This window comes from Protopterus annectens, chromosome 2.part1 (genome assembly GCF_019279795.1).
Source record: "Protopterus annectens isolate FY-2018-M chromosome 2.part1, PAN1.0, whole genome shotgun sequence".
Taxonomy (NCBI): domain Eukaryota; kingdom Metazoa; phylum Chordata; order Ceratodontiformes; family Protopteridae; genus Protopterus; species Protopterus annectens.
The window spans coordinates 1,423,685,449-1,423,698,742 of NC_056729.1; the positions used below are offsets into that span (position 1 = coordinate 1,423,685,449).

At 42.3% G+C, this 13,294-nt stretch overlaps 1 protein-coding gene across 1 annotated transcript in view; it reads left to right on the forward strand.

Annotated features, from left to right (window-relative positions):
• ZFYVE28 (zinc finger FYVE-type containing 28) overlaps positions 1–13,294 on the forward strand; it is a 2,243,904-nt gene that overhangs the window by 2,061,721 nt on the left and 168,889 nt on the right. Inside the window, exon 13 of the mRNA XM_044062894.1 lies at positions 8,411–8,514. Within this exon, the coding sequence (XP_043918829.1) occupies positions 8,411–8,514 (104 nt within the window). The remainder of the gene's footprint in view (positions 1–8,410; positions 8,515–13,294) is intronic.

A 13,294-nucleotide genomic window follows, 5' to 3' on the forward strand; every position in this document is an offset into this window, starting at 1 on the left:
CAAGAAATGTGCAGGAAGAATGTCATGTTGATTAGGAACAAATGCAAGAATGGTTAAGGAGAGGCAAATTCAAACCAAGAGAGGAAAGGTTAATATTGGCAGCACAAGATATTGGGCTACATACACATTGGTTTACAAATCCGTTGAACATGTGGGAGAAACAGACAAATGTAGGTTTTGTAAAACAGAATTGGAAACAGTTGCACACCTCTTTGCTGGTTGCGACATACTAATGGCAGAAGGACTGTATACCGAAAGGCATAATAATGTGGTGAGACTGTTGCATTGGGGATTGTGCAAACATTATGGTATTAAAGTGGCTGAAAAACACTGGAAACATGAGCCGCAAAACCTCATAGAAAATGATGAAGTATACATCACATGGGATCGTCCATTACCAACAGTTCAAAAGATACATGCTAGAAAGCCAGATATAATGGTCTAAGAAAAGAATCAAAAGTAGCATTGATCATTGAAATTGCCACGCCCAGTAACTACAGTGTCCTGCATGCAGAAGGACACAAAGTCATAAAATATCAGGATTTGCAAGCAGAAACAAGAGCAATGTGGAAGACAGATAACCTAGATAGTTCCAATAGTAGTAGGAGCAACAGGTCTTATTAAAAAAAAAAAAAAAAATCTACAGTCATATTTAGATATGCTGTCAATACATGTAACTCTGTATGAATTGCAGGAGGAGTCATTGGTGGGCACATTCCAGGTGCTGCGAAGAGCACTTTTGGCTGACATCAAAGAGTGAAACAATACTAATTTCATGAACTTTAATCATACTTTTACTTAGGAATGGGGTCCATTCCAGTCATGGTACTGAAACCCAAAAGATTTAGAGAAATTAAAAAGGGAAAAAACATGTAGGATTTCTGAACAGCATTTTCCGTTCAGCACCATCAAATAACTCAGCAGTTAACAGTAATAATAATAAGACAGTAATGCTAGTATACATAGTTACAGATAGGGGACAAAATAATCCCGGAAAAGTGAAACATGAGGTGACTGTTCACTGTAGGCAGACAAAGGTGGATAGAAAAAAAAAAACATTCCATTTGGTTAAAAGAACAAAATGAACATAAGCAGTTTGGCCATTAGAAGATAGGAGTTTTGGGGGTGTATTGTAGACTGCTGAACAAATGTGTGAATTTTGCATTTTCTTCCTACATCTGTATGTGTTTCATTAAGGTATTGTTATTACCTCCGTTATCACAACATGCTTCTTTATAGCTACTGTAAAGTATCCCTACTTGTAGTCTTTTACTTTTCCCTTTGTGTGGGCTGTGGCTAGAAATGATCTGAAAACATTAGTCCAGTTACCCAGTTTAGCAAGTAACTGAATTATTAAAAAATAAACTTTCAGAAATAGTTGTTAGTAGTGGTGTGCTGCTCCTAACAGGCCTAAGATTATTATTATTATTATTGTTATTATTAAGCATATGTTGTTTTTTGGAAGCATTGACTGTAAAAAGGTATGGAAATTTGCGTAGCAAGAGATTTCAGTAATTAAGAGCAGGTATAGGAGGCAATTGGAAATCATGAAGGAAAACTTAAGTTGGTTTGGACTGTAACGAAGCCTAATCGTCGTTTTTTCATCATTTTTCAGCCTGTTCGGCTTCTCTCCTTAGTGTACCTTCTCCAAATAGTCTTTTTAAAGATTCAACCACTACTTTCAGCAGAAACAGTCTTTTTAAAGACTAAAAGGACCACAAAGACTACCACCGGAGCCCGCAACATCCCTTATCAGGGCTTTAGTTTCAGCAGAAACAGTTTTTTTTAAAGACTAAATAAGGACCACAAAAACCACCACTGGAGACTGCAACAGCCCTCATCAGGGCTTTCCTCCAAGGTTTTCATTGGAGGATCCAAACTGAGAATTCAACCACACTTATTAGGGCTTTTCCACCCATTCTGAGGTACTTAGACCCCAAGCAAGGGGCCCAACACAACAACCCTTGCCAGGGCTATTTTACCTCTCCAAAACAGTCTTTTTACCACCGGAGACCGCAGCAGCCCTGTCCAGGGCTACCCTCCTAGGCTTGTTCTTGAGGATCCAAAACAGAGGTTTCAGCAGCTCTTTTAAGGGCTTTTCCACCCACACTGAGGTTCTTAGACCCAAACAAGGGGCCTAACACGACAACCCTCACCAGGGCTACTAGCAGTGGATCCCCTGATTCTCTACAGGCTGTATCCAGAGTCCTTCTAAGGACTATTCTCACAAAACGTCTAACAGCAGTCCTTTTCAGGACTAGGAGCTTAAAAAAACTTAAACTTAGGACTACTGTCCTGTAGGGAACCATAGAAAGAGGGATTGTGCAGCAAAACCAGGCAGTCCACCCAACCGCCAGAGTGTTACTACGCTTAAACAGTAGAAGAAAGAAAATCAGGTACTGTAGTTGAATAAAAGAGGAAAAAAGAACAGTTAATTACATATAGATATATATATGATTAGCTGCAACACTCCTCAGGGGCTTCCAGCCAGTAAGAGGTTTTCATTATAACATAGGACCGCTGACATATGTGAACTAAATGAATGTGCTGCATTTTTGAAACTGTGTTCCTAGGTATACTGCCTTATCTGAGTACATTATGGTAAAGGTAATATAAAGTGACTGTGTATACTGCACGTGTTGACTATTAAACTTTTCTCCTCTCCTAGTAACCAACCCTTCCTTGCTACCTCCCTGCTGGACACCTTTCCCTACAGCTAGCATGCGGTCAGTTTTTTACATCCTAAGGACCCCACAACAGCAACTGCGGACACCTAATTAATGGAACACTGGGCTGAAAGAGCCTCAAACTCCTAGTGAAAGTGCTTTGTGACTATGTAAGACAAAGCTCAGATTTTTTTTTTACTACTACTACCTAATTACTGCCAGCCTGCCTAATTTGTAAAGGTTTTACTAGGGAAGCGTCTTGTCAAGAGGAATAGCTGCTTAGTTACATTTAAATAACCCTTGAGCACTATATGCTCAGCCCTGCCTTACAGGTAGCTTATACTATAGGCCCAAGCCTGCATTATAGCTGTCTTTTATGACCCATAGAGCACTATTTGCTCAGCCCTGACACAAAACCTATTAAACCTACCTGTACTTAGGCACAGCTCACTCTCCACATATACTATCATTTATACTATAGCAGTGTACTCAGTTACCTGATTGTTTCCAGCCCCTCCTAAGAGCTACTAACCTGCCCCCAGTGGTCCTACCTTTACTGGTAACAGTAACCACTCCCATCTTTCAAACAGCTAATCACATCACTACACCACCACTACCTCCTCCATCTTCCCACTACTATCCCTCTTGCTCTGCTAACATGTACAGGCATACCATACCTATATTCACCGCATGTACACTTCTTGCTTACATCACATCTTACCAAACCTCCACCATTCCCCCACTCAACCACTACCACTGTACTACTACACTCACCACCTCTCATATCTCACCCCTAATCTGCTACTCTCCTACCAGGTCAAAAACCTTCCCTATGCACCCTCCACATAGGCTGTCAACCACAGTACCTAAACATAAATCATCCCCTCAACTTAACATAACCCTACCACCATACCCATTACCCACAGAACACAATCATAAAACTTCCCTCATAAGCAAACTTATTCAAAAATTGATAAAACTAATAATCTCATCCATATCTAAACTAGCACTCAGTGGAGGCATCCACCCCAATCCTGGCCCTTCACTCTCCAACCCCACCCCTCATAAAAAGACTAAAAACCACAACTTCTCTCATCACAGCCAGTAGAAAACCAAGCGACCTCCTTCTGCTAAGCCTAAATATTAGAAGTATATCCAACAAAGTGCATGAACTCCATGCCACCATAGACTTGTACTCCCCTGATATAGTGATCCTTACAGAAACATGGCTAAAACCACACATTACCAATGAGCAAATCCTCCGTACCGGTTACAGTATACTAAGAGTAGACCGACTAAACAAGAAAGGAGGTGGTATAGCTATAATATTTAAACAGCATCTAAACATCCATATCTTAAACTTAGCAGCTCCCCAAATCGGTAAGGAAGAAGTAATATATACCAACCTTAAAATAAACCAAAATAAAACCATCAACATAATAGGATGCTACTTCCCACCTGGCCAAAACATCCCTCTACTAGAAAACCTCTTCAGCTGGACTACCCACCATCTCCCCCAAGAAACTATAATTTTAGGTGACTTAAACACTGACTGGCAGTCCTGTTCTAGCAACCACCCAACCCATCATATAAACCTTCATGGCTTCACCCAACTAGTCCAATCACCTACTAGGACAAATAAAAGCTCCAACAAACACACTACACTGGATTGGATACTAGTCAGTAAGAGCTGCCTCCAGTCATATATAGCAGGCTGACAGCCTCAGTGATCACTCCCAACATTCCAAGCAAAACCTGTCATCTACCGTCAAGTGTGCAAAAAAATAAACTTTAACCCTCTCACATTCAGCTCATCCCTTAAAGAATGTAACTGGCAACCTCTAACGTACCTCAGTCTAGATGACTCAGTTGACTACTTTAATAATACTTTCCTGAGCATCCTTAATTACCATGCCCCCATAAGAGTTTCCCAAACCAGAGCCCAACCATCCCCATGGCTACAAAAAAACCCACTAAGTCTGAAATGAAAATCAAAGATAAAGTCTGGGAGCACTGGCGCAAAACAAAAAAACCCTCTACTAGACAAAAATTCCTAGAACTACGCAACAGAGTCAAAAAGTTAATAAAACAGGACAAAATCCAATACTACCAGTCTGCCCTTACCTCCTCCCAACATAACTCCAAACAATTCTGGTCCTCAATAAACTCCATCTTCCACCCAGATGTAAAGTATGTACCCCTACTCCTAACCATAGCTCTCAACCTTCCATCTCGAAAATGAGGAACACTAGCCCTCATAATGTGGAACAAATGGGCAAAATGTGGAACACACACTAATGGCTTACTAACAACTTCAACTAGGAAGGTCATAGGATGGTTAAAATATGCTGGTTTTACTTATAAAGAAGATCTTTTAATGAATTAATATGATTAATTTCTATTAACCATGGATTTCACTTAAATTCCTAACACTGAATGTGTGACATACTCTTTTAATGTGGAACTTTGAGGAACTTCGAGGAACATGAACTTTTTAAGACCCCAAATGTGGTACGTTCCTCGTAATGAGGTACACTTGAGAGGTATGCTCCTAACATCACTCACTCCGAAAATATTGCTACCTCTTTCAACACACATTTCACACAAACCATACTATCACTAGCTAGACAGCACAACCCCCCCCCCTCTAACCCACACCCTCAACTTCAACTAGCAATCTCCCCACTAGCTTCTCGTTCTCTCCTGTTCCTACCTCTAAAAAAAAAAAAAAAAACTGTTAACTAAACTTAAACCCACCAAATTAGCAGCAGACGACCTCCCAAGTGAATAACTACAACTCCATCTTGATTAACAGATCTCTATCAGAAAGTTACATTCCCACACTTTGGAAAATATCACACACAATTCCCCTCCACGAAGGCGGCCCCTCCCCAGAGCTAACCAGTTACCGCCCCATAGCTATTCTTTCTCCACTCTCCAAAATACTAGAGAGATGTATCCATTCTCAGGTCTCAGATCACCTCCTTGCTAGCAATCTCCTCTCCAACACCCAACACAGTTTCCGACCAAACCATAGCACCACCACTGCCTTACTCTCTTTCACTAACACTATCCTACAACATAAAAATGCTGGTTATCTTTCCTCCGCTACGACCCATCTAAAGTTTTCGACATGGTACCACGAAAACAACTCATCTCTCTTCTCAATAACGTATCTTTCTCTGAATCAGTCACCAACTGGTTTCAAAGTTACCTGTCTGACCACCAGCAATCCGTTGTATGGCAGGATGACCTATTCCCCCCAACAACTACCTGTCTCCATAGAGGTTCCCCAAGGGTCCATCCTTGGACCCCTTCTCCTCTCTATTTTCACCAATAATCTAGCCTCTGCCACCACACATGGCACACTCATGCAATACGCAGATGACTCAACCATCATGTGCACAGCCCACTCCCTACCCGAACTGCAAAAAGTCACACAGGATGCCTTTTCCTCTGTTGGAACTTGGTTATCCGATGCCTAATTAATACTCAGCCCAAATAAAACTAAATTATTAATCTTCCAACCCACCAAACTTACCCAAAACCTCTCTCACTTTAACTTCACAGCAAAAGACACCACTATCCATCCTACAGAACACACCAAATTTTGCTAGGAGTGGAAATTGACAATAAACTGATCTTTGACATTCACATATCTATGACCATTAAAAAAGGCCACAAAAAAAACTAGGAGCATTATATAGAAATCAGCAACTACTTACCAAAGCAGCAAAGATTTCAGTAGCAAATTCTCATCTCCATCCTACTTTACGCCTCTCTAATATATACAAACCTAAGACAATGCGATCTAAATAAGCTTGAAACCTGCTACAACAAAATTGCCAAATTCGCCACAGGGGCATCCTGCCATAGTCACCACTGTCTCTCACTGGCAGAACTGGGCTGGCTAGAGCTTCCTCACCTCCTTCAATGGTACCAACTCGCACTCACCCACAAACTAGTAAACCATCTACTAAAAGTCCCATCCCTTCATAATCTTCTCCAACCTTATCTTACCACCAGACCACTAAGATCCAGCAACAAAAACCTTCAGGTCACGAGAGCCGATAACTCAGCTGAAGAAGCATTAATCTAATATTGTTAATCCTCATTCATTCCTTATGTGTGGGTATCAGTTCCGACCTCGGAACCGAGACGACCATCTTCCAAGCTCGCGTCAGCTACAAACTCTCGAGCTAAAACTCTTACCCAGAATTCCCCTCTCTCTGTTACCTCAGATTGAGTTTGCAAGTCAAAAGAAGATAGAGGCTACCTCTGGTCAAATGACCTAACAGAACTGGATGGTGAGATCCACTAGAAGCCACAGGAGGGGAAAGGAGGGGAGGGTCGTAATGACTGAATGAGGATCAACAATACAGATGGAATGTTATGGTAAGACATAACTTCTTTATCTGATATTGTTAATCCTCGTTCATTCCTTACATGTGGGACAGAAATAAAATATATAAATAAATAATAAATAAATACTGGAATTTATAAAATATCAGCCAGGTCCATGGAATACAGTTAGTGCCATGACTACATCTCTGGCAACCTGAATTTGATTACCAGGTTTTGGGCATCTTGTAACAGTTGGCAGGGAGGATGGAGTGAGAGGCTGCTACCAGCTAACCCATCCTGGGGGAAGAATGATGACATCTAGCAGTACCACTAGTTGACAATCATTGCAGACTGAGGCAGCTGAACTTACATTGTCACAGTGCTTAACACGAGTAAACTGAGTGGAATCATACTTCCACTCTGGACATTGCAGTAGCCTATGAGAAGGGGACACTGTGCATGGGGAAGAGGGTAGACGGCCACCCAGGGCGAGCAAGCTGGCCTTCTCCCAACCTCTTGACTCTCACTGTGGAAGAGAATGGTGATTGAGAATACCAGATAGGAACAAATGTGCCATAGAATTCTCTCTCACCCTAGTAGGGCCTAGTTTGCATGGCCACTGAATTGTGTATTTGTAGTGCAGCCAGCAAGGTCCTGGAGGCATAAAAAATAAAAGACAAAATAGTTATAAAATATTAAACCATCTAAGCACAAACTAGAGCATTGTGGAACAAAGATACCCAGATAATTCCACAAGTAGTAGGAGCATCTGGGTTAATTTAAAAAAAAAAAAAAAAAAAGTCGAAACATTCTTAAACCTACTTTCCAGTACAAATTGTCTTTTTTCATATGAACTTTAAAAAAAAAGCCCTGGGTACGTTGGAGGTACTGAAAAGAATGCTATTAGCAAACATCAGGCATTGAAGGAAGACTGATATCATAAACTTTAATTATGTTGTGATTTACAAATGGGGTTCTGTTCCTATCAGGTATTAAACATTTGTAGAAATTAAAAATGTGGGATTATAGGTTGATGTCCTGGGCCATTATAGCCATGACTAAGGCCCAGAGGTACAGTATCAGTAAGTGAATTTAATCAGATTTCTAATATACTCAAAATGTTATGCATTACACTGAATATCACTTCACTGAATATGCATTGCTTTGGTTTTTATTTCTTTTCCAGACCTTAGCTGATTCTGTGTCATTGAGGTTTCTGTTAATGTCTTCAGTGAAATGAGACTTTTCCATTTTTGGTAGCAGAACTGCTGTGTCTAGAATAATGGTCTTTTTACACTGTTCAAAATGTACCTAGGTTACTGTATTTTAGCACTACTGTTTATATAAATAATTGCATACTACCAACAGTCTGCTGCAGTTTGACCTCTTGTCTTTAACAGATCCTCCGGAATGGGTACCAGATGAAGCCTGTGGTTACTGCACTGCATGTAAGGCTCCATTTACTGTAATACGCAGAAAACACCACTGTAGGAGTTGTGGAAAGGTAATTAGTCAATGCAAGGGCAGCTAGCCTAGTACTTAACTACAAACGTATGAAGAAATGCTGTAGTTGTAGAAAATGACAACTGTCATCTTATCCAAACTCTGAAATGAGTTGTCTAGTTCACTGACTGAGCAATATTATTTTGTACAGACTTCAGTTTATTTTTATGTGAAGCTGTATTGTGTGATGTTCAGTAGTAATGATGTATGCTAAATCTGTTTTGGATGGATGGATAGGCATTACTAGAAAACAGAAAAAAAATTAGGAAGTGCTGATAAAAAAAATGTACACTTGCTGCTTCCTCTTGATATGCAAGTTAACGTTCTGTGAAAGCAGTCATAAAATGCTCAGTGCCATTAGAGAATGTGGTATGGCCATTAGTAATGCACTTCATAGTGAATACTTTTGTTAGTACTACTTTATTAAGAGGCACAGATGCATATATCAGGTTAGCTGTGTTTCACAAGTCATCAATATTTTCAGCACAACAGGATCCTTTGACTTCCACGGTGTCCAGAACAATTTTACATAATTTAATGCACTTCTCAATTTTGTCTGACAGTTTCCTCGGATTAATTTCTGTAAGTGTTTTTAGTTTTTAATGCAATAATGAAAACTGGACCCCATTCCTAAGTCAGAGTGCAATTAGAGTTCATGAAATTAGTATTAGTTGTAGTCTCTGATGTTAGACACAAGTTCTCTTCGCAGCATCTGCAATGTACCTGGAATTGCCTTCTCCTGTAATTCATACAGGGTTACATGTACTAGTAGCATATCTAAGTACAGCTATAAATTATTTTTATTAGACCTGTTGCTTCTACTGCTATCGAAACTGTCTAGGTATCTTTTCTTCCTCATTACTGTAATTTCTGCTTACAAATGCTGGTATTTTTGAGTTTGTATCTGTCTGCACATATGACACTGTGAGCAGTGGGTGTAACAATTTCACTAATCAGTGCTACTTTGGTCTTTTTTTCCAAGGACTGCCGTGTCTGGATTTGTTGCATCTGTTTTTTGAACTGTTGGTAATGGGTCATCACATTGTATATAAATTTCATGATTCCCTATAGTGCGTTGCTGTTCATGCTCCCAGTGGTTCTCAGTTACTTCTGAACTGTAGTGTTTGCACAATCCCCAATACAACAGTCTTGCCATATTATTGTGCCTTTGAATGAATCCCTCTGCCATAAATATATCACACCCAGCAACAAGACCTTTATTTCCAGTTAGTTATGTTTTACAGAGCCTACGTTTGTATGTTTCTCTCACTTTTACAGTTGACTTTGTAAACCAATGTGTACGTGATCCACTATACTGGGCCACCATTGTTAACCTCATTTTTTGTTTTCAATTCACCTTTCCTTTTTTTCAACACTTTTACTGAATTTTCAGTTGTGACGTAGTGTAGACAAACATACATTTATATAAAAGAAGACAAACAATTATAACAAGTTCACAGTTGCAAACATTATACATCACATATATTCTTCTGTATAATTGTCATCAATCCAGCATAATAAAAATTTGCTCAGTCCTTGCCTTCCCTTAAACCACCTCTTCCTCCAAAACATTATTCTTCATGTATTATTCTTACAAGTTCCATTTTTTCTATGTAATTTGCTCTTACCTTTTTACAAAGATCCAACTTCCAGCTCCTTTATCTCTGTTACAGTATTCAGTACTTCAAATAGAGCTGGTTTAGACTTTTTCTGTTTTATAGGAACTGCTTTTTGGCAGCCACCAGAATTAAACTTAACAAGGTCTTACTGTGTTTGCACTTTTCAGATTCTGTGCCCCAGTTCATAAGAGTCATTTCCTTGGTTACATCCATGTGCTCACCCAATATTTCTGACAGAGTACTTTGTAGGGAACTTTTAAAATCTGCCAACTCGTTACAAACTCAAAACATATTTTCCCAGTTACTTCTTTCTTCCCCATCGTACCTCCAACATTTGTCATCTACTTGAGGAAAAATTATTTGAAGTCTGCTTAGAATATAAAAATATATGTTAAGTTGTCAATCTCGCCTTCATTCTTGCTTGATGGGTTCGGAGCCGATCCTCGGCTCCGACTCGGCACTTGCTAAGCTCGAGAGTCACTTTTACCAGCTCGAGGCAGCCCCATATCCCATGATGCAAGGCGGTAAGTACCCAGATCTCGTTTGCCGCTTCGCTGATGAGGTCCTCCTTTTACCAGCTCCTGGTAAGTGAATTGTTACTTTCCTATTTTAGCCCCTTTTTACAAAAAACCTTAAAATTATTAGTTTTAATCCCTTTTTGACAGAAAATTTCCCTGTCTCCTCATAACTTTTAGTCAGACTTTCACCCATCCCATCCCCCCCCCGTTAGGGTGTGTGTGTGTGTCTGTTATTGATACCTTTTGGTAAATTTAATTTAATTTAATTTCTTGGACTGGTGTTGTGTGTGTGTGTTTATCACCATGTCTAAAGAAAGGGTCTCAGGCTTTAAGAAGTGTGACTCGTGCTGTCAGAAGATGTCTCTGACAGACGGTCACACTTCTTGCCTTTACTGCCTGGGGCCTCTTCACCTGCAGGACTCCTGTGCTATATGTCATTCTTTTAGCCAGAGAGTCCTGCAGGAAAGAAGAAATAAATTGATTTTGAGGGGCCTTCTTAAGCCGGGGGGCTCTCCGGCTAAGTCGGCCCCATCTAAGACTTCTAAGTCTTCCAAGGCCCAGGCTTCTGCGTCCAAGCCTGTGGCCTCGGCTCCAACTCATTCAGAGTCGAGATCGGCTCCGGCTGGAGCCGATTCTGGTTTACCTAAACCTTCGGCACTGGTGGCTATCGGTGCCGACTCTGGTTCGACCACTTCGGTGTCGGCTCCAATCGGTTCCGACCACCATGTGGCCCAGGCATCGGTGTTGGCTCCGATCGGCTCCGACACCCTTACATTTATGGCTGTATCGGCTCCGGCTGGAGCCGATGCATCGAAGCTTCCTGTCGGTGCCGATAAGTTGTCGGCTCCGACAGTTTCAGTGGTTTCATCGGCTCCGATGGTTCCTTCGAGGAAGAGGTCTAGGTCCACTTCCTTGGAGCCGATACATTCGGCTCCGGCTTCGCCTCTCCTCTCGGAGCGGAGCCATCGGAGCCGATCTTCAAGGTCATCCAGGCTTTCTGACCATGATTTGGAGAGAGTGGTCAGTAGATTACTAAAGTCACAGGCACTGGCCCAAATGCTACATAGTCCGTCTCAGCAGACGACTATTAGTCCATACCCCATTGCAGTTCCTCCTTCGACTCTACCTCAGAGTTTGGAGTTGGAGTCTTCGGGAATAGTTTCTGCTATGGCTGAGGGACAGATACCCCTTTCTGCTCCTTCAGCCTCTACTCTTATCTCCTCTTCGGGACCTTCCTTAGAGGGATTCGGTGGCCGGGCTTCCCTGGTCTCCTCTGAGGGGGTGAGTGGCATCGAACCCTTGTCCGAGCCTGCTCTTCCCCTTGGAGCCTCGGCCTTGGTGAGCTCGGCTCCGACATCTGCCTCGGAGCCCTCCTTTTCGGTGGGTCCTGGAGTTCCTAGTTCTTCGGAGCGGGTTCTCTCGGACCTTCCTGGGAGAGGGGCCTTTGAGGTGATGAAGAGTGTGCTGGCCACTGGTCTCAGCCAGCAGTCTGTTCCCTTAGCTCCTCCCTCTATGGTGCCTGTTGACATCTCTGCCACTTCTCTTGCTCCAGGACCCAGAGATCCTCCGCCTCAGGTTTCCCCACTGGGAATATCCCCCTCTTCCGAGGATTCTCCTGATTTGTCGGGGGATCCTCCGCGGAAGAGGACATGTAAGAGGAAACATGTAGACTCCCCTGAGTCTATCACTTCAGATACTGACTTAGATGAGTCAGAGGGATCCCCAAGATCCCCCTCTGAGGATGTCTCCTTCTCAGACATCCTAGAACTCCTTAGACAGAGGGGAAACTGGCCCACCAATAATCCCTCTGAGGATGAGTCAGTATACCTGGAGGCGTTTGGATCTCAGCCCTCCACCTCCTGGGTGTCTCCGCCTTTCGACCCCCTTATGCAGGTGATTGCTCGAAAGGCGTGGGCTGCTCCTGACTCTGTAGAGCCTGTCCCTAGGAGGCCTTCTAAATTTATTACTGCCCCGTCGGACAAGCAATTCCTTACAAAAGGTGTCCCCGCTGATGCCATGGTGGTGGCGGCTGCCACCAAGAAGGAACTTGCAGATCCTTCCATACCTGTCCATCCTCCTAATAAGGACTCTAGGACCATGGACAGATATGGTAAGCGGATGTTTTCTTCAGCGACCTTTGCTATGCGTTCGCTGAACTACCTTTGTCATTTCACCAGACTCCAAAGGGATATCCTTAAGGAGCTAGGTGAAGTTGTGCAGGATCCTACAGCTGCAGGGGCTCAGGAAAAAATTGCTTCGCAGCTAGGAACCCTTAACTCCATTGCAAACTCCTCCATGCGGCTGATATCATATGCTGCTGATGGAGCGAGTAGGCCGCAGGTACAGGTGTGGCTCTTAGACGCCAAGCCTGGATGCGGCTATGTAATTTTGCAGATCCCTTTAAGGCGTCCTTCACAAACTCTCCCTTTGATGGGTCAGCTTTGTTTGGCCCTCAAGTGAAGGAAACGTTGACCAGGTATGAGCAGGACGGCAAAACTCTTTCTGCGTAGGAGTCCGTTTTCCACCCCTTCTAGTCCTTATCTCAAAGGACAGCATGGTGGCAAAATGTGGTTCCGAAAATCCCAAGGAGTCACGCCGGATTCACGTGGTCAGTTTACCCCTAGAGGCAGAGGGGTAACAACAA